Consider the following 22,954-nt stretch of genomic DNA (forward strand, 5'->3'; position numbering starts at 1 on the left):
TTTAACGTTTTTTTTTCTCTCTCTTATTTTTTGTTCCTTTCTTTGTTTTGCTTTATTCAGTTTGTCCCTTCTTCTTCTTCCTTCCTTGTTCTTTTTCTTCTAATCCAATTTTCAGCATCACTTTTTTTCATTCCAAACAAGCCCCATTGACTCTACTTTGCCACCTACTTATTCACGCCATTTTTGGAACAAAGATAAACATGCATCACACGCATGGATGATGCATCTTCAACTCTCATTTCGTCTTACATACATCACCATTTTTATTATTTATTATGTATTATTATAACGTATATCCTACTTTCCTTAATCTGTAATATTTATTTTCCAATTGTTAAAACCATATTTATATGAACCAACTTCGATGATCACGTCATGTTTGTGGATTAATTCATACAATTTTTTTGTTTAATCGATATTTTCAATTAGTCAAAACATTAACATCGTGATAACGCACTTTACTTACAAACAAAAGGCTTACAAAACAAAAGGCTTACAAACAAAAGGCGTAGCTTAACGTAACGCAGTCTCCTGTTACTAGTTTTGTGATGGAAATGCTATTTAGGCAATATCCCATCCCATCAACGTCATATATAATTATTAAATTTATTGCAAAATTACCTAATTCAAATAGCTTTCTTTAATAGTGATATACTGAGATATTCTTTTATTAAAATATATATGTTTTTTTTTAATCATCAAAAAATGTACTTGTTTGCATCTCAATATAAAATTTCCAGTTTTGATTTTTTTCTTTTCAACAGAGAGATATTATTTAATTTTCTGTATTTCCAACAGATGAGAACCAGATCACTGATGATGGCATGTTGATTAATTATATATTTAAGAGTTGAGCTCAAAATTAGATTAAACTAAATGTAAGTCATTCATAGCTTACACTTTCTAATAAAATTCTTATTTAATAATAGTATTAATTAGTGTAGGAAACCTCTGTTATTTTAATACACGAAAGGTCTCTAAGTTACTTCCTAAACTTTAGTTTCTATTTTTTTTTCAAATTTAGTCATAATATTGTTTTTAATATCTCAAATTTTATAAATTTTGTTCAATTTTGTTCGATTTAATGTTTTTCTAACGGCATTTAACTAATAAGCGTAGAAACCTATGTTACTGTAATAAAAATAAGTCTCTAACTTCCTTCTTAAATTTCTTTTGCTTAAAATAATTTTGTTTGGAATTTATTGAAGTTTTTAATTTTTATTAATTTTATTCAATTAAGTGTTTTTAATGGTGTTTAAATAACTGATGGACAATAATTATTTGTTACTTTGTAATTTTTTTAATTTAAAAAATATATTTAGGTGTTAAACACTGTTGTGTTACATGTAGGAGTAGCATTTGTCACTACGATTTTTGTAAATTTCAATCACATATCAATATTTTATATTTAATTTAATTTATATATTTATTATTTTTGTTTAATTTAAACTTAAATTTTTTTTAATGAACAATTTTGTTCATTTTTAAAGTTAAACCACATTTAATTTTTATTTAAATTTTATACATATTTTTAGGATAAATTATTTGATTGATTTTTAACTTAAAAATCACAAAAACTATTAATTAGTTTAGTTGACTTTTACCCAAAAATCACAGTACTAAATAATTTATGTGATTTTTAACCTGTTAATTCTTTTTTATGAATAATGTCACACCTCTAAAATTTTTATTCTGATTTTAAACCAATTACATCTTTAAATTAGAAATATTTAATAAAAATGTGAATAATTTTGGTATAATGTATTTTGCATTAATTCTTTTTAAGAAAGACATAGAAGAAATTTGACACTAATGAGAAATTAAAAATTACTCCAAGCCAAAACCTTAATTTGGTCTTAATTTAAAAAAAATAAAATTGGTCCATTTTAAAAAATATTGGAACTAATTGAATAGAAATAATAAATATAGGGACCAAATTTAATATAAAAACATTGACACGTAACACTAACATGTATACATGGCACTCACACTAACACATGACACGATAGCTTGACACATGAACATTTTTCAATTAAAAAATAATGAAAAATAAATAAGAAAAACATCATCTAACACTTGACATACATTGTTCACTGTCTATTAATTATTTAAATAGTGTTAGGAAATAACTAAATTGAACAAAATGAATGAAAATTAAGATCCTACTAAAAAAATACTGAACAAAAATAGAAACTAAATTAGTATTTTAACCATTCCTTTTTTTTTTCTTTCAAAATGTAAACAAATTAAATTTCAAAATCAAAAGAATATACATATCTCTGATTTTGAAATTGAATGAAGTTTAAAGGATGTTCAAACTCTTGAAAAAGTATTTAGCAAACTAGTTCCACTACTTTTCATATATATATATATATATATATATATATATATATATATATATATATATATATGGGTTTGCTAACGTGTATACGCCTGTTTTTCAGTTGGTACATTTTAGCAATATGTACCAGGTTTTAGTAGCAAAAATACCCTTATATATCATGGATTCTAAGTTTTAAGGTTAAGGGTATTTTAATAATTTTCATTCTCAAAACTAAAAAAAAAAAAGACCGAACTCCTCTCTCATTCCCACATTTTCTCTGTCGTAGCCCCAACTGAAAAAAAAAATCAGAAACACTCGTTGTCCGCTATAGACTAAGCCCTTACGGATTTACTTTTCGTACCACTCTAAAACAATCCTTACTAAGGGATGTATCTTATGTGTATATAAACCCATGTGTATTTCATATTTTATCCGATGTGGAACTTTGTTTGTACCCAACATATATATATATATATATATATATATATATATATATATATATATATATTCTTTCACATACTTGTAATAAGGATGGTAAAGCGAGACTATGGTCACATCCAACGTACGATCTTAAGAACAAAAAAAATATTACGGAGTATGCATTGAATTCCAATTTGTATTGTTCGATTTAGAGAAGTCAACAATGACAGTGTCTTCAGCCTCATCCCCGTTCTTTCTTTCTTTTTTCTTTTATTTCATTTGGGGATGTTCTGTCTAGAATTTGGGTATTATATGTTTTGTTCATCCACTCTCCCATGTTAGTTTATTTTTTCTTTCTGAGGGCCTCTACGTGTGTCTAAAAAAACCTTAGGTGATGAAGAATTATGATGTATAAGAAACTAGACCAAAGGTCGTGAACCCAATTTGGTGTCCTTTACTCTAAAGTTGTTTATCATCTACACTTTCTAAATTCATGCAAACAACACCAATAATAAAACATTTTCAAACATATTTCAAGGCAATGAAATATGGATTGTCCTTTAACATATATGTCTCCTTGTTGAATTAAGAAACAAAGGTGAAATCATTGTCAACAACAAAAAAAACTCGTTCACTATATTATCCATGACAAAAGGGGAATGTGGTGCAAATGACATTAACAACAAATCATCTTCGAATAGGGCAACAAAATATGAATTGTCCTTCATCATATGTTTTCTTATTCACTTAAGCATCAAAGGTGAAAACAATGTCAACCGCAAAAAAAAACCTTTCACCACATGGTTAATGACAACAAGGGAATGTGGTGGTGTACCAAGAAACTTGAACTCAAAGAGAATAACAAATGCAACGTAAAAAGTTAAGAGGGTCAGAAACACATTTGTAATCTTCATGGCCCCAACTAAAGATAAAAGAATCATCACTTAAGTGTCATTTGGTAGTTGTAGCTTTGTAGTGAAAATGTAATGAAAAGTAGTAGAACTACTTTGTTAAACACCTTTTCAAGAATTTTAACATACTTTAAACTTCATTAAATTTCTAAATCAAACATGTACTCTGATGCTAAAGTCAATAGATGAACATTCGATTAGCAAATGATGCATATTATTTGCATGTTATCTTAAAGTCATACCTAAGATATTTATATATAGTAGTTGCGGTGAGTCTTTACCTTTTGTCATATTTTATTTTGCATTAAGATGTTAATTTGTCATTACCGTTGTTAATATGGCCATGTTATAATTGGTCGACCATGTTTGATTTTGACATTAAGACTGGTTGGCTATTATGTTATGCCATGTTGTAATCTTGCTCGACCATGTTGTTCGGGCCATGCTGTGACTAGTCTTAAAGCTCAACTTAGGAAAGCTCAGGTGAAGGAGCTCGCCCTGAAGGCTTAGGTGAAATAGCTTGGCCTTAGAGGACCTCGACTTATAGAGGTCGACTTAAGAGCTCGATCTAATAGGGATTGGCTTGAGGTTGACTTGAAAACTCAAATTTGAAGTTCAATAAGATGGACATACACTTGAATCATTATCATTATTATTCTCATTATTATCATTATCATTTTTCTCATCACAATTACATAATACAGAGAATGGAATAACGTGGTAAAGGAATAGAATGAAATAAAAAAAATGTTTAAAAAACTCTTTTTGAAATATATATATATATATATATATATATATATATATATATATATATATATTTCGAAAAAACTCTTTTTGCATGCATAAATATTATTTTAGAAGAATCCTTATGTAAGATATAATATACATTTTAGAATGTTCTTTAAGGAATTCCCAAAAACCTTTTTCATGCAATTCATGCTTTAAAAAATTTTGCTTAACAAATATCATTCTGAAAATTTTAAAAGTTGTATTTCCAAAATATTTATTCCAGAAGTCCCTTTCACCGAAAATATATATGGTCATTTTGAAAATATGAGGCGGTCCACGGAGAAATTTTCGTGGTGCAGAAAGTGAAAACCTAAAGGGGTGAGAATTTTGAATTGGGCCTGAATGACAAAAGTAATGTGAGTGCTATTCCCTCCACCACCCCATCTTCTCCCTCCACCTCCCCAATTTTTTCTAAATTCCAATTTTACCTTTTTTACTTTTACTTTTATTTTTTATTTTTTAAAACTCTAATCATCTTTCACTTTCACTCTTTCTTTCTCTCCGAGGCACCCCCCACCTCCACCAACTTTCACTTTTTCTCTTTCTTTTCAATTTTCTCATTCGTTAACACCATTTTCCATTTTTTGCTTTTTCTTCATTCTTTATTCTCGAAAGCTTAGTTACATTATATTGTATATGATTTGATCACTTTTGTCATATCTTTTAAAAAATAATGGAAAGAAGTTGACATTTTGGACAACAAATTTCATGTTGTAGTTCATCAACATATGTGGATGTGAGGATTTCTCAATGTGGTGTAGATTCAATAAACTAGTTATAATATTCAAAGTCACAGGGTGTGATATATGGTGGTGACATAGAGAAGATGAAGGGGACTCGTAACACTATTAGCGAAGAAGATTGTAGTGATTAAGTAGATTAGGTGTTAACGGATGTTGAAATTGAAAAGAAAGAGAGAAAGTGAAAGTGGAGATGGGAGGTGAGGGGCTTACCTCTGAGAGAAAAAGGGTTACTCCCTACACCACCCCACATTGCTTCCTGCACCACAACATTTTTTAAAAATTTCAAAACTATCCTTTATATTTTAAAATATCCTACCCCCACATTTTTTCTTCAACAGATGTCGATATTCGTTGAAGAAAAAATACTTCAACGCATATGCTATATCCGTTCAAGTTTTTTTTTTAGTTTTTTGTTTATTAATTTAATATATTTTTATACAATTAATTAAAAGGATGTGCCACATCCGTTAACAGATGTGCCACATCCGTTAACGGATGTGACGACATCTGTAGATTTTTTTTAAAGTTTACTAATTTATTATATTTTAAATTAATATATAAATATTATTTAATTTATTTTAAATTTATTACATAATTATATATAAATCAATTTTATTTTATTTAATAAAATATTAATTATTAGTTTAATTTATATATTATTATTTAATTAATTATTATAATATTTTCATATTATTAATTAAATGGATGTGTCACATCCGTAGGTTTTTTTTAAGTTTATTTATTTATTATATTTTAAATTAAAATATAAATATTATTTAATTTTATTTTAAGTTTATTACATAATTATATATAAATTAATTTTATTTTATTTAATAAAATAATTATTATTAATTTAATTTATATATTATTATTTAATTAATTATTATAATATTTTCATATTATTAATTAACGGATGTGGCCACATCCCTAGATTTGTTTTTCTTTTTAAGTTTATTTATTTATTATATTTTAAATTAATATATAAATATTATTTAATTTTATTTTAAATTTATTACATAATTATATATAAATTAATTTTATTTTATTTAATAAAATAATAATTATTAATTTAATTTATGTATTATTATTTAATTAATTATTATAATATTTTTCATATTATTAATTAAACGGATATGTCACGTTTGTAAGGTTTTTGTTTTTAGTTTATTAATTTATTATATTTTAAATTAATATATAAATATTATTTTATTTATTACATAATTATATATAAATTAACTTTATTTTATTTAATAAAATAATTATTAATTTAATTTATATATTATTATTTAGTTAATTATTATAATATTTTTTATAATTAGTTAAACGGATGTGGCACATCTGTTAAGTTTTTTATTTTTTCTTTAAGTTTTTAGTAGTCACATTCGTTGATGGATATCAAAGGTGAAATGGATGTTGACATTCGTTGAAAGTTAAACGGATGTCGATATTTGTTTATTGGAATAACAAATTAGGTATGGGGTGGTGTAGGGAGCAATTGGTGGTGGTGGAAGGAGTAACACTCCTCAGAGAAAGAGTGAAAGAGAATTAGGGTTTTAAAAAATAAAAAGTAAAATAAGTAAAAGTAAAAAGGATAAGATTGAAATTTAGAAAAAATTGGGGAGGTAGAGAAAGAATATGGGGGTGGTGGAGGGAGTAACACTCAAGTAATGTAAAAGCTATCATTTTGGGAGCTACAAATAGAAAACAGAAGCTACAAAAAAAAAAGGTGTAGTCAAAGGGTGTTCCTCCCTCCACCACCCCAAGTGCTCCTGCACCTCCCCACTATTTTTTTATTCCAAAATTACCCTACACCTCCCCACTATATTCAATAATCTTTCTATTTCTCTCTCCACATTAATGGAGCATTCATATGGTTCAGATTTAAACTTGTGATATATTGTAAAATTTTATTTACACTTTCCCTTAAATAAGCTTGATTCAATCTTATTTTCACTGTTCACTATTTTTTTTTCTTCAAATCACTTAATAAATGGTAAAATTTTGTTTTAAATTTATAGAAAAATGTTTATATATATATGTGTGTTTTTTTACATTTAATATCTATAATTTTTAACATTATATTATGTTTTAACTTACCGACTTGTTTGACTCAAATAACTTGAATAAAGTATTTAATTTATTAGATAAATAATATAAAAATATTATTAAATACTTAAAATATAAAAGAAAAGTTATTTGTTAAATATTTGGTATTTATTTAATTCTTTCGTCATTATAAAGTTAGTATATAATAATAATAATATATTATTTACTATTAATATTATTATGTTTATTATTTTGTATTTGCATATAACCTTTAAGTTTATAAAATAGAAGTGGTAGAAGTACTAATATTGAAGTTTCCTCTTAATTTTATATTTTGCAATATATCACAAGTTTAAATTTAAACCAATGCTCCATTTATGTAGAGAAAAAAAAAGAAAGATAATGTTCCATTAATGCAGAGAGAGAAAGAGAAAGATGGTTGAGCATAGTGAGGAAATGTAGGGTATTTTTGAAATAAAAGAAAATAGTGGAGAGGTGTAGAGAACTTTTGGAATAAAAGAAAATAATGGGAAAATACAGAAGTATTTGGGGTGGTGAAGGGAGCAACACCCGTAATCAAATAGTAAAAATAAACAGATATTTTTCGAGAGCCCAATTACTTAAAGTCTTTTAGCTACGTATCCTACTTTAGGTAAATAATAATATACTTAAAGATTAATTTAAAAATCACACTTAAAAATTTCTAAGTTTTAAATTTATCCTTAAAATATACGATAAAGGTGTTGTATCTACTATTCTAACTAATATTTTAATTTGTAAATTTTACAAGATGATTGTTTATTTTATATAATTAAATTTATAAAACAAATAATTCTCATATATAATTTGTGATAATTGAAATTTATGATACATAATATTCAGGAAAGCATCAGCCTGTAAAATTACCAATGGACTATCCAAATTAAATTTATTATTAGTATTATTGTTACATGTTATAATAAATGTATTACATATTATTATTACTATCTAAATTTACCTTCATTATTACCTATTTTAAAATTTATCTTCTCATAATTCATTAATTAGAAGCCCATATATTCATAATATTTAATAAGAAAAAGAATTATAATATTTTCTTAAAATTATATATTAAAAAAATTATTTAAAACACCATCAATTTCTTTTAAATTTGAACTTATATTAAGTATAGGGTTTATTCAATTACGTTGCTTTATAAAATACAAAATAAATATTTTATTTTAAAAATACATCCTAGGATAACAAATTATTGATACATTACTTTATGAAGCAAGCATGCGTGAATAGGTTTATTTTTACAATGAATTTAATATTAATTTTCCTAACAATAATTTGTTATTTCACTAGACTGATTAGATAAAATATAAATAATTATAAAGAGTTACATTCAAATTTTGAATTGGATACTATTATCTCTTAAGAAAAAACTGCAGATTTAAATTTAAACCTTTTAACGTTAGCTAGATAAGAAAACTGAGAGCACAGTCACAATTATTCTTGCAAAGTTTAATTAACATTTAATTTATGTAAAACAATTGTAAGAAAATAAAGTGAAGCTATACATATAAATACAAATACAAACAAAAAGGAGTTTACGTTATTCAAATATTTTCAATTCAATTCAATTTTCATTGATATATATGATATATATGACAATTTTTATTATACAAGATATATCTCAATAATAATAAAAATATTATTTTATGCTAATTATAAAAAGTATTTTTATTAAAATAAAAAATAATTAAGATAATATAATAAATAAAAATTATATTAAAAATAAATAATTAAAAATAAAAATTCAACTAATAAATATTAAAAAAAAACTTTTTTTACAGGCTTAATCCTCAACAGTGTAACTAGGGATTTCTTCCAAATGCTAACGCTTTACCAGGGATGAATGATCTCACAAGTTTGTTCATTGTTCAGCAGCTTCTTCTCTCAATGCCATCGATTCCTCCTCTTTTCAGTGTTCGTCAAATCTCCATGCAAAGGTCTAATTTGTTCCTCTTTCTTTTTCCCATGTCTTCATCACAGTTTCAATTGCATCAGAAATTTCAACATAACGCCTTTATTTTTGTGTGGAGATCAAAGATTTTATGATCATTTATGTGGAGAAGAAGAGCTCCAAAATGCAGAATCAAAGACGTTTTTGTTTTTTCTCGAATCCAAAAAATCAGACAAGGGTACTTTGGTAATAACAAAAAAACTAGACGTGCTTGTTTGTTCCACCATCACTGTGTCTGCTAATTTCAATTTACCAAAACCACCCTCATCCTGAGATAGCAACAATATCATACACAAATCACAAGGGCAATCATGTCTTTTCCTGTTGCACCTCCTCCCCTCCACATGCATTTGCTATATGTGAGATGAGTTCTTTCCCCTTTGCCATTGGAACTCCCAGCAACCACCAATGGCTCTGAATGTTTGTGTTTCTCCTAACCCTAAATGGGTTGCATCTCCTTCCTTAGATAGTGGTTCTTCTTTGAGACCTTCACTTGGGTCTTGTTTTGGTAACCTAAACATTCCTAGTGTCAATCTCAACTTGAGTACTAGAACCACAAGTTTGAGTTTGAGAAGAAGTTTTAGTGTAAGATCTAGTTTGGAAACTGCAGGGCCCACAGTCACAGTAGGACAAGTCACCGAGGTAAACAAGGACACCTTCTGGCCTATTGTTAAGGCTGCCGGGGATAAAACCGTTGTCCTAGACATGTACACCCAATGGTATGTTAATTTTCTTTTGTTAATTATGTATAGCTGTATCATGTGATGTATATTGTTATACCTTATAACCACGTGCTTGTCTTTTTAAGAATATTGTTATATTGTATAGTGGATTGGATTGGAATTGAAGAAAGAATCATACTTTACTTTTCTTGTGAAGCTGCATGTGCCGGCTCTCTTAGATGGGGGATTCCTTGGTAAACACTGTTATGGTTAGCTTTATTAGGATTTTGTCAAGATCCGAGATCATCGTTGGTATCACCTAACAATTAGTGATTTGGATGAAAAGGTGGAAAGAGGAATGAAAATCACTTTGTTGTATACACTGGCTTGGTACAAACCAAAATGTGAGATATAATTTGGAAATTGGAATGGCATTCATTTGCCCTCGCCTCATCCCCCTCTTTTGCTTTAAAGTGAATTTCCCGCTCTACCGAGAATGAAAAATCCTATCATGTGTGATTCGAGCAATCTTAGTTTTTAACATAGTTTCACTCATAACAGGTGCTGAATTGTACAGCTCGGAAGTCGTAAGACAAATAAAAGTTTAGTTAATATCACAGTTTGCATATGTTTTGTGTGACTTGATTAGTGTTTTATATAATTCTTGTTAAAATTATTGGTCTATAAGCTCATTCTCTCTGCTGGTTTTTAATTATTTTCCTGCCTTCAGAATTGTGCATAAGCTGGCGTTTTTTGACCAGCATTGTCCATAATCAATTGCAGATCAGGCTTAGATTCCCTCATAATTTATCTTTGAGCAATTTGCACAGTATTGTATTTACCTTAGTGGGGATGGTTCAAGATGAACCTCAACCAAGGTAACACCCCGTAAACAAAAAGTTCATCATATGATTGGGTGTGATGTGAGAGAAATTGGATTTGTTTCATAAGGTGAGGCTTCATTTTAGATGGAAAAGTTAGATTGTATGACCAAGAAAATGAAGATAAATAAGTTTAAAGAACTGAATATTTATTATAAATGTGTATGCAACTTATCACACTATTTATTAGTTGATTTAACTATCAATAGTTATAACTTTTTGCTTTTGCCAACTTATCACAATATTTAATGTCGATGCTTTCCGCTCTGACATTGGTGGGAAGCTTCTAAGTTGGCTTTTGACCAACAATTATGTGTCAAACCTTTTAGGATTTATGTGCTTTGCAAAGGCCTATACATGTGTTGCAGTGTGAAGCTGTATCAGCTTTTGGTATATGAAACAAAGGGTTCCAAATCTGGTCGCTTGTATTAAATCACTGTCAACTCGCTTTGCCTGATTTAGTTGTATAATGGGTGTAATTTTTTTTTATCTCCACCATGTGTACAAGAGTGAATTGTACATGAAGTTTCATAGTGATGTTGTTTGACCTAAACAGTGATCAGCTTCAGAACAAGTTTCTTTGGTAATGATAAACTGGTTGGGTTACAACGTAACTAAAAGCAGAGCTAATTCTAAAAGTTAACTTCAAAAATCTGGTTAATTTGTTATTGTTATTCTCTGGTACGGTACTGCAGAAATGTTTGTTTTGAGAGTCTTTATTTCATTTTTACCATGTTGAAGGTGGGAAGTATTCGGCTTTGTCAATAACAACTCATCTTGAAAGTCTGGATATGGTTGATCCTTTATGACATTGTTACCCTTGCTTGTTGCCAACTGAAAATTTGGATAACCTTTGATATAAATTTATGAATTTTTTCAGGTGTGGCCCTTGCAAAGTGATGGCTCCAAAGTTTCAAGAATTATCTAAGAAGTATGAGGATGTTGTCTTTCTAAAGCTTGATTGCAACCAAGACAACAGGGTATGGATGAAGTGTGCAAGATAGTATATAGTTTTTCAATTTATGGTTGAACATATAGTTTAGTCCTTTGGTCCCTACTATCTTTAATTTGACCGTTATATTTATAGTGCATTCTTACTTAAATCCTTATTTATAGGGATTAAACAATATATAACCAAATTAAGAATGCATTACATGTATAGGACTAAACTAAGAATGTGTAAAAATGTTAACTATTGGTCAACCACTATAGTCACCAATTCAAAAATATTTACTTATAGGAATCCATTTAAGAACCGTGACACGTAGGGATGAGAACAAAGTTCATGTTTATCCTCAATTTATATGTGAACATGTTTTCTAAATCATAGGGTTAACCAAACGTGGTATGATTTGTTTGATGGTTCTTGACAGCCATTGGCAAAAGAGCTGGGGATTAAAGTGGTTCCCACTTTTAAAATTCTGAAGGACAACAAGGTTGTAAAAGAAGTTACTGGAGCTAAATACGATGATTTGATTGCTGCCATTGACAATGTTCGATTGAGCTAAGAATATAAGTATTCTCTTTCCATGTAAAAATATTATGCTTGACACCCTCTGTAAGTATTCTATGCAATTGTAAGATGATGAGGATTGGAAGATGAAGAAATGGTTTCATGTGATTGTTGTAAGCTAATTGTTTATTCCCTAAAGGAAGAGTTACTCGATTATCCAAGTTATCAACTTGATCATGGTGGTTCTATAAATTATTGTGTAGTTTGGTATGCTAATACTATTTCTTAATAATGCATGTCTTGTAATTGAATTTAAAAGCCATAGCTTCTTTGTTGTGTGGACATATTATTGTCAAATTGGATTATGATGCACATGGGCTTAATTCGCAATTAAATATAAACATTGTGACCGTAATTTGTCCTTTGACCAAAAGTTTTGCACATGGACTCTTGGCATGAAAATGATAGTATATGGTGGTTGCTTCAATTTAAAGTGTAGAAGATAAGATTTTATATATATATATATATATATATATATATATATATATATATATATATAGAGAGAGAGAGAGAGAGAGAGAGAGAGAGAGAGAGAGACTTTTTTTCTATTAGAAATGAAGAAAAAGAAGTAAAAAGATCCCACATGTCAATTTTTTAATTTTCAAATATCATGAAATAATAATAATAATATATAATAAGAAGTTAATAATATTATTATATTAAAAACATATTTTTTTTTAATTTCTTATAATATAATCAACAATAATTTTTACTCATTTGTTATCTTTTTCTCTTTTCTTTTTTCAATTTCCCACTTCAACTCATTTAATAAAAAACAAATTAGAAAAAAATATATATTGTGGATTCTCAGCTTCTCCGTGTATGTTGAACATAGTTGTTTCCATTTTATAAGTGCCCCACCTTTTTGGAGCTTATCAATTAATTATGATTAAAATGCATTATTTCTTGTTCCATAGTTTATGTGATGTGGCAAACCTGATATGTGTTATCAAAGTTATTACATTCAATAAGTTTAAAGATAGTTTTTATAACTTTTAAAGTGTTTTTGTCATTACATCAACAAAATTATCATACATAAGATAATAGTATAAATTTTTCCTTAAAATAATAGTGTAAATTTTATATGAGAATATGTTAACACCAAACACTTTAACAACACATATATCGAATATCTGATCACAGTCACGAATAAATGTGCATTAGCTTTACTAAGTATGTTGTTAAAAACCGAGAATCATTATCGACAAGTCAACCAATATTAGGATTAAGAAAATAATTTCGATTTACTCCTATAATGAAGATTATTGAGTGATCGAACTATCAAAAGCCAAAAGTCTCAATACTATAAGTAGACGGTCCAGATAAAATAGTTTAGATATTTTAATTTGCATTTATTACAATCTTGACTTATACTAATAATTAAGTCAGAGTTGCTCTCTCCACCACCACTAACCGCTTCCTACACCATTCCATACCTAATTTGTCCTTCTATAAAACGGATGTTAACATCCGTTTCACCTTCAACGGATGTTGACATCCGTGAACGGATGTTAACATCCGTTTACATATTTTATATTTTAGTTTATTATTTTTATTTAACAAAAAAAGAAACTTCAACGGATATGGCCACGTCCGTTTAATAGATTTTTAAAAAGTATTTTATTTATTATTTAAATAATAATATATAAATTAAATTAATAATAATTATTTTATTAAATAAAATAAAATAAATTTATAAATAATTAAGTAATAATTTTAAAAAAATTAAATAATATTTATATACTAATTTAAAATATAAAAAATTAAAAACCTAAAAACAAAAAAAAAGTAATTCAACGGATGTCGTCACATCCGTTATGTGGCACATCCGTTTAGTATATTTATAACAAATTTTTTAATTATTATTTAAATAATAATACATAAATTAAAATTAATAATAATTATTTTATTAAATAATATAAAATTAATTTATAAATAATTAAATAATAATTTTAAAATAATTAAATAATATTTATATATTAATTTAAAATAAAAAAAATAAAAAAACTCAAAACTAAAAAAAACAAATTTCAACGTCGTGGCACATCCGTTTTAATATATTTATAAAAAATATTTTAATTATTATTTAAATAATAATACATAAATTAAATTAATAATAATTATTTTATTAAATAAAATAAAATTAATTTATAAATAATTAAGTAATAATTTTAAAAAAATTAAATAATATTTATATATTAATTTAAAATACAATAAATTAAAAAGCTAAAAATTTAAAAAAAAAAAAGAAACTCAACGGATGTGGCACATCCGTTGAAGAATTTTTTCTTCAACAAATGTTGACATCCGTTGAAAAAAAGAGGTGGAGGTGTAGGATATTTTAAAATATAAAGGATAGTTTTGGAATTTAAAAAAAATGTGGTGGTGCAGGAAGGAAAGTGGGGTGGTGTAGGTGTTAGAATCGCTGCAACGGAATTATTAGCGTGGAACAAACCAAGAGGGGGGTGAATTGGTTATATACTTTTATTGTGCTTTTTATTATTTTTCTCTTAATTTTTCTTACTGGGCAGATAATTAAATATAAATGACAGAGTAAGGGAAAGAGAAAAATTGCACAGGTGATTTTATCTTGGTTCAGATCACTCGGATCCTACGTCCAGTCGCTTATCTCAAACAAGATAAACCTTTTTCACTAACACAAAACAGTTACAAATATTAATCACAAAGAAAAACAATTTGTAAGAGTTTAGAAATATCACCTCTCTTGAAACCACAAGAGACGAACTTACACTTCCTTTGAATCTTCACAAAGGATGACCACCTCCTTCGAATGCTTCACGAAGGATGATTCTCTTCCAGGCACTTCCTCGGATACACCAAGGATGAACAAGCTATTCCTCTGTCACCGTAGTAGCACTTCAGGACTTTGCAGACAAGAGTTTCCTTAGCTTCAACAATCTCACAGAGTTCTCAAAGAGTTCAGAGATGTTTTTCACAAGGGAAGAGTTGTTTTTGAGATAAAGAGTGAGCCATCTTATAGACTCAGCCTAATACCCTTCCATTCTTCGAAAACGGGCCATCTAACGCATTTAATCGATTAACACAAGTATTAATCGATTAAAATGAGTACAACGGCTAGTTTTTCAAATCTGAAACCCCCAACGGCTAGTGTTAATCGATTATTCTCAGGAATAATCGATTAACTAATCGATTATTATTAGCTTTAATCGATTATTACTGGGGCAATTGGGTTTTCAGTGCTAGCCTCGTTTTAATCGATTAAAACTGGGTTTAATCGATTAAAACAGCTTGTGGATGATTCTCAACAGTAAATAAATCAAATATAAATTACAAGAATCAACCCTAATACATATTTGAGCACTATTACATCAACTTTGATTATTATAAAAGCTTTATAAAATCCAGAGATCTTCAATTTGTCTTGTGCAAATTTGTTCATCATCAAAACTTCATCTTTGATTTTTGCTAACAGTAGGGAGTAACCCTCTAACTAAGTGCTAGATGTATTATGAGAAGATCAACAATATCAAAAACTTTGTATAGACTGAGAAGATTGACAAGACTGAAAAACCAAAAAATAATTAAATTTTTTGAATAATACTCATATTTGTATTAGATCTCAATTGGGTCGTCAAATTTTAAGTAGTCTCAGTTAAGTTTTCAATTTTGAAAATGTGATGCAATTTTGTTATTTTTGTTAGTACACAACGTTAGTTTAGTGTCATGTCAGTCCTTGTTTTTTAATTCTTAATTTTTTTTCCAGAAGTAATAAAACTATATCACATGTCAAATGAGGATCTTACAACATGATAGAAATAATGTGACGATGATAGTAATAGCGTGACGATGATAGTGTCATGTGTCACTGTTGGAGAAATTATCATGTGAAAAATTTCAATTTAGTCATTTTATTTACATTTTGTCTCAATTCAGTTCTTATTTTTCTTTAAAATTGGAACAATTTCATCCCTCTCCAAATTAAGAGGAAATTTAATTTTTATATAGATATATAATGATATTTTATTTTCATTAAAAATGATATTTTTATTAATTGTGTCAAAATATAAATAAAAGGATTAAATTGAGATTTTTTACATGATAATTTGATACATGAACGTGTCTTTGTCACGTCACAATATCTCTCTGTCACATAACATATCTTCATTTGATTATGTGATTGAAAGGTGAAGAAATGACTTAATAAATATGATTGTTGTAAGCTAATTGTTTATTATCAAAACGACTGAATTATCATCGAAGTTATCAACTTGATCATGGTGATTTTATAAATTATTGTACAGTTTGGTATGCTAATCCTATTTCTTAATAATGCATGTCTTGTAACCAATTTCAAAAGCCATAGCTTCTTTGTTGTGTGGACATATTATTGTCAAATTGGATTATGATGCACATGGACTTAATTCGCAATTAAATATAAACATTGTGACCATGATTTGTCCTTTGACCAAAAGTTTTGCACATGTACTCTTAGCATGAAAATGATAGTATATGGTGGTTGCTTCAATTTAAAGTGTAGAAGATAAGACAGAAAGAGAGAGATAGACTTTTTTTCTATTAAAAATGAAGAAAAAGAAGTAAAAAGATCCCACAAATATTATGAAATAATAATAATAATATATAATAAGAAGTTAATAATATTATTATATTAAAAATATTTTTTTAATTTTCTTCTAATATAATATTTAACAATAATTTTTACTCATTTGTTATCTTTTTCTTTTTCTTTTTTCAATTTCCCACTTCAACTCATTTAATAAAAAAGAACAAAATAAAAATGACAATAAAAAAAAGTATATATTGGGGATTCTCAGCTTCCCCGTGTATGTTAAACATAGTTGTTTCCACTTTATAAGTGTCTACCTTTTTTGAGCTTATCAATTAATTATGATTAAAATACATGATTTCTTGTTCCATCATTTATGTGATGTGGACAAAACTGATATGTGTTATCAAAGTTATTACATTCAATAAGTTTAAAGATAGTTTTTATAACTTTTAAAGTGCCTTTGTCATTACGTATCAATAAAATTATCACATATACGATAGTATAAATTTATTCTTAAAATAATAGTGTAAATTTTTTATGTGAACCAAATATTTTAACAACATATAGATCCCAAATACCTTATCACAGTCACGCATGTACATTAACTTTACCAAATATGTTGTTAAGAACTGAGAACCACTACCAACGAGTCAATTAACTATTAGGATTAAGAAAATAATTTCGATTTACTCCTATAATGAAGATTATCAAATGATCAGATTATCAAAAAAGTCAAAATTCCCAATACTATAAGTAGACGTACGGTCCAGATAAAATAGTTTAGATCTTTTAATTTACATTTACTATTAACTTATACTTATAACTAACTTTGTGTTAGATGTATTATGAGAAGATCAACAACATCAATAACTTTGTATCCATTGATAAGATTGATAGAAAAACCAAAAAAATATATTAAAACTTTCTAATAGTAAAATCTCAATTGGCTCATTGAGTTTTAAGTAGTCTCAATTAAATATTCATTTTTTAAGATGTGATGCAATTTGATCATTTTTGTTAGTACAATACTAACGACATTAACATAGTGTTACATGTGAATTCTTGGTTTTTTGTTTTTTTTTAAATATTAATTTATTTTATTATTTTTAAAAATAAAATAAAATAAAATTTTGTCACTTATCAAATGAGGATCCTACCACGTGACAAAGATAACGTGATGTGACAGAGACAATGTCACGTGTTACTGTTGGAGAAAGTCTTATGTGAAAAATCTCAATTTAATCTTTTTATTTGCATTTTGTATCAATTCAATTTTTATTTCTTTTTAAATTGGAGCAATTTCTTTCTTTTTCAAATTAAAATGAAATTTAACTTTTATATAAATGTATAATGATATTTTATTTTCATTAAAAAATTTATTTTTATTAATTAAGACAAAATATAAATAAAATGACTAAATTAAGATTTTTCACATGACATCTTGACACTATCATTGTCACATCACACTCTTTGTCATGTGACAAATCTTCATTTGACACATGGCAAAATAAGATTTTAATACCAATTTTGTAAGAATAATTTACGTAATTAAATTTATTAAACAAATAATTTTCCCAAAAAAATTACATGATAATTGAAATTTATATCAAATATTTTTAAACATAATCAAGTATGTTTTACACAACAATAATATGAGATTGTAAAATTACTAAACAAAACATTATACATGATAATCATTAAGCATAGAAGACCAACATATAACTATTATATTAAGTCATATGTACTGCATACATATAGTCATATAACTAAACTAACACAAACTGAGTTTTTTCAAAAAGAACATTATACCAAACTGTATCATTCTAAGACTATACCACTCCACCACCCTCATCTTGCAGTCGATCAACTGTTACATTATTATTTGTTTCACACTATTAAAGTGATCATTGCAAACAAAAAGAACACACAAACAAAAACAAATATAGAAGAAATGATAAGCTAATGTGCAAAAAAAGTAATTATAAAACAAGTATAGAGTTATTATCACATATAAACCATTCATATCAACAACCATAACACCTACAAGGACTCATATTAGACTCGATGACCCAAATACATGTATTGATATTAGATTCTGGCAAGTTATGCACTTGTGATGACCTCTACTGCTCTACAGTGTCATTGTCAATGGATTTTGCCCTACCACACACAAAGTTAGTCTGTTAACATATTTAGTCAAGGTAAAACCCTTAAACTAAGACCTTCAGCCCTTATAACCATATCTCACCCTTCTTTACTTGAGATTGAATGATTATTAAAGTAAAAAAATAACTCCCAATACAAAATCTATATATCAATACATACATTAGTGAAATCACCACAAGAAATTTCTCCTTGAAATTCCTTCAACCACATTTATCACACATGTTCACAACAAGATTATCACTCAAATAAAAACCAAAGTTATGGCATTTAGCGCGACAATTCTGGCGTTCAATGACGCTTTCTAGCGCTCAACACCCTGGAGTTGAAATGTTTTAAATCTGTAGTAAAAAAATGGCGCTTAACGATACATGGGTGTCGCTCGACGTCAAAGGGTTCACAATTTTAGGCACCCACCAGTACTAAATTGACTCTCAATGGTCTATAGCTAAAATGCTCACAGACCTGCACAATGAACTGACGCTAAGCACCAGCCTACCATCACTTAATGTAGTATCAGAAATCAGTAGATTAATTTTTTAGATTTGGGGAAAATGGAACCTCTTCAAATGGTCAAATTGGCATTCCGATTTTAGTACCTTGTTCAAAAACAACTTTTAATGTCAGGACACTTGTCAGTTGGCTCAATTGATCATATCCTAATTTCCTCAATCAACACAAACTCAACTAATACAGAAAACAAGACAAACATCCAAAACAATATAATTCAGCAAATAAAATTTCATCACACAACTCAATCATGCAAATAACAAATTTCAAGATATTTTTATTTAAATAATTTTGTTAGTTTCCTTAGTTGAAGAAACAAACCAAACTTCTCAAGAATCCTAAAAACACCTCCAAACGTATATGAAGCTCTATGTACTCTTATAGAAAGTTCAAACACTACATGCGAACCAAGATGGTCCAGATGCACAAAAAGAACATACAAACTAAGAAAATGACAGAAAATCAACTTACTTGGAAAAATTGATTAGAGAAAAGTGAAAAAACTTACCTCAAGAATCACATAGCGGTGTCTGTCTTTAAACATATTAAAATACAACTTGAAAACCTAGAGGAAAGGGATAAAACTCCCAGAAAACGTGTTTAAAAAATGATGTGATTTTAAAATAATAAAACTCGTCTATAAAATTTTTATTTCAATTTTAAAATTTATTTTTAAAATAATTGAATTTTAATATTTTAAATTAACCATCAATTCTAAAACACGATTTATATTTTAAATGTATGCTAAACATTGTAAAGAATAGTATAAACTATTTTAACTATTAAATATATATATATATATATATATATATATATATATATATATATATATATATATATATATATAAAGATAAGAAAAAGATATAAAAAGAAAGAGACATGGATTAACAAAATAAAGGAAAATATAATTTTAGATGATTGAAAACAAAATATTATTTTCAGAATCAGAAGCCTCTCACAAATAACTTGAACCTTCAATTTCTATTTGATCATTCCCCAATGATGTTAGAAATGCAGATAATATTTTTAAAATTCTATAAGAAAAAATGTAAATACTACAGCATTAGGATTAACAATTGGATTGTGTATTTGGAACTATTAATAACAATAAAAAAAACATATCCAATACAAATATAAAGGAAAATTTGAATAATTACAATTTTAAATTTGTACTTCATGGTTTTAAAATGATTTTAACATTATTAATGTCATAACTTCAAATAGACATATAATATATTAAAAATGAGTTATTGTGATTTATTAAAGAGTTTAAACTTTGAAAAGATAAATCTACATTATAAATATCATATTTATTTCAAGTAATGCAAACAGATCGTATATAGATCAATGAACATAAAATATATTATCGTTATAATTATGTATAAAAAAAAGGAACGTACATAAATTACTCTAATGTAGCTTTAGCAGATGTTTACATATAGAAAAAGATAACTGTAACAATAATGAAACATAAAATTTAATTAAATAATTCATATTTTGGTATATTCTTAATAAAAAAAATATACATTATATAATAAATGCGTAGCATATTAATATATGGAGTTTATGATATAGGAATTTTCAATTTAATTATAAATTTTTAAAAAACAATGGTATAATTGAAAGATACAGAGCGTAAAATTGGTTTAAAGTTATAGCAATCTAATAAAATATCACTTCTTTTTATTATAATAAATTTAACTGTTCTTTTAATATAAGAATTACTTGGCTACTAACATATTCTACTATGGATAGCCGCATTAGGATTAAGTATGTCATCTCATTTTTAAAGTAAAAGTTCATTTTAATTCCAATGTACTAATGAAATCTTCTGTCATCCACGTCTTCATCACAGAATTAGTATATCATAACTACATCTGTACTTGTTTTTTTACCTTTTTCAAATATTGAATTTTTTACAACGAATAAACAACACAATAAAGAGAACATGATTTTATTCAATATTTAATATAATTTCAATTATTAATTTTTTTACAAAAAATAAAAATAATTAAATATTTAACATAAAGAAGGATATACATTTTTTTTTCAATATTACATATCAAGAGATAAATTATAATGAATAAATATAATAATTGAGTTAAGGTCCAATAATTATGTAAAATAGTAAAATGAACAAATTTTAGCATTGAAAATAAATTAAATATTTTAAAAAATAATATAAATTTGTAGATGGTTTAATAAATTAAAAATATTTTAGTAATTTAAAACAAAAATACATATAAAAGTGAAGATAAAATTGAGAGGAATAAAAAAGCCAAAATATATATATATATATATATATATATATATATATTTACATTTTATATTTTACATAAAATAAATAAATATTATTTGTATTTACACTCATACATAATTAATATAAGAATTTTTTATCAAAATAAAATATAAGTTCAAAGTAATACCCAGAACAATATTATCGTCTATATCATTAATACTGGTAAAATGAGTTAAAATTCACGGGTCAATCCGGTCCACCACGAATTCGATTTGGGTTGAGTTTGGAAAAAAATGTAATTTTTTTATGTCGGTTAATTTTCAACCCGGTTTGCAAATCCACTTAGTTTAAGTTAATTATTTATCATTTTATGTTTTAATATTATTAGTTAACGTATTTTATTGTATTATATATGGAAATAACTAAAAAGATGTTTCTAAGAGAGTAAAATATTATAAATTTATCCATTTGAGTTGTATGTTAATTTTTTATTTCAAATTGTCTTTAAAGTTTAACATCATTTTAGAGTGAAATTATTTAAATTTGAATTACAAAAAAAAATGTATTTTTTTAATAAAAAAAAACTTGTAATCAAGTGAGTCAACCCATTTAACCCACAAATTCATGTTGAACCGGGTCAGATTTGATTTTTTTTGCTTGCTAATGAGTCGAATTAGGTTGACTCACTAAGTAACCAACTCGGACGGGTCGGGTTAGGCGGGTGATGTTTTGACGACACTAATATTAATACATGTCATCAATTTAACTTTCTTAATAAAATCACATGTACCTATGAGAAAAAAATTTCTTTTCCTATTTTATAATTGTAGTTTAAAGTTGTTTCATACTCCAATATTAAAATAAATTTACTAAAATACTTTCTAAATAAATACATTACTTTGATTCATACATAAATTTGATAATAAATTAAGAAGAAAATAAAAAAAATATTTTCACTCGCATAAATTTTTATATTAATTTTATATTATTTTTTATTTTTTTACTTTTCTAAAATTATATAAATTTATTATTTTATCTATGTATTATGTTAAATGAATGTAAAAATGTCTTATCTATTTATATATTATTATTGGAAGTGTAAATATTTAATTTGAAATTCTTTTATATAACTCGAGTTCTAGATATTACGAGACCAAAAAGAATAATTGAATTACCTTTGTTGATTTATTTTTAAAA

General features: G+C 26.4%; 1 protein-coding gene across 1 annotated transcript; it reads left to right on the forward strand.

Moving 5' to 3' along the window:
- The first annotated feature begins 9,616 nt into the window (after positions 1-9,616).
- Positions 9,617-12,512, forward strand: LOC124826468 (thioredoxin F-type, chloroplastic-like). Its single transcript, XM_047299295.2, has 3 exons — positions 9,617-9,959; positions 11,664-11,763; positions 12,157-12,512. Exons 1-3 carry the CDS (start codon positions 9,649-9,651, stop codon positions 12,289-12,291), a joined length of 546 nt encoding a protein of 181 aa, XP_047155251.1. The 5' UTR covers positions 9,617-9,648; the 3' UTR covers positions 12,292-12,512.
- The last annotated feature ends 10,442 nt before the right edge of the window (positions 12,513-22,954 follow it).

This window comes from Vigna umbellata, chromosome 4 (assembly GCF_029865625.1).
Source record: "Vigna umbellata cultivar VRB3 chromosome 4, Vumbellata_1.0, whole genome shotgun sequence".
In the NCBI taxonomy this organism is placed as follows: Eukaryota; Viridiplantae; Streptophyta; class Magnoliopsida; order Fabales; family Fabaceae; genus Vigna; species Vigna umbellata.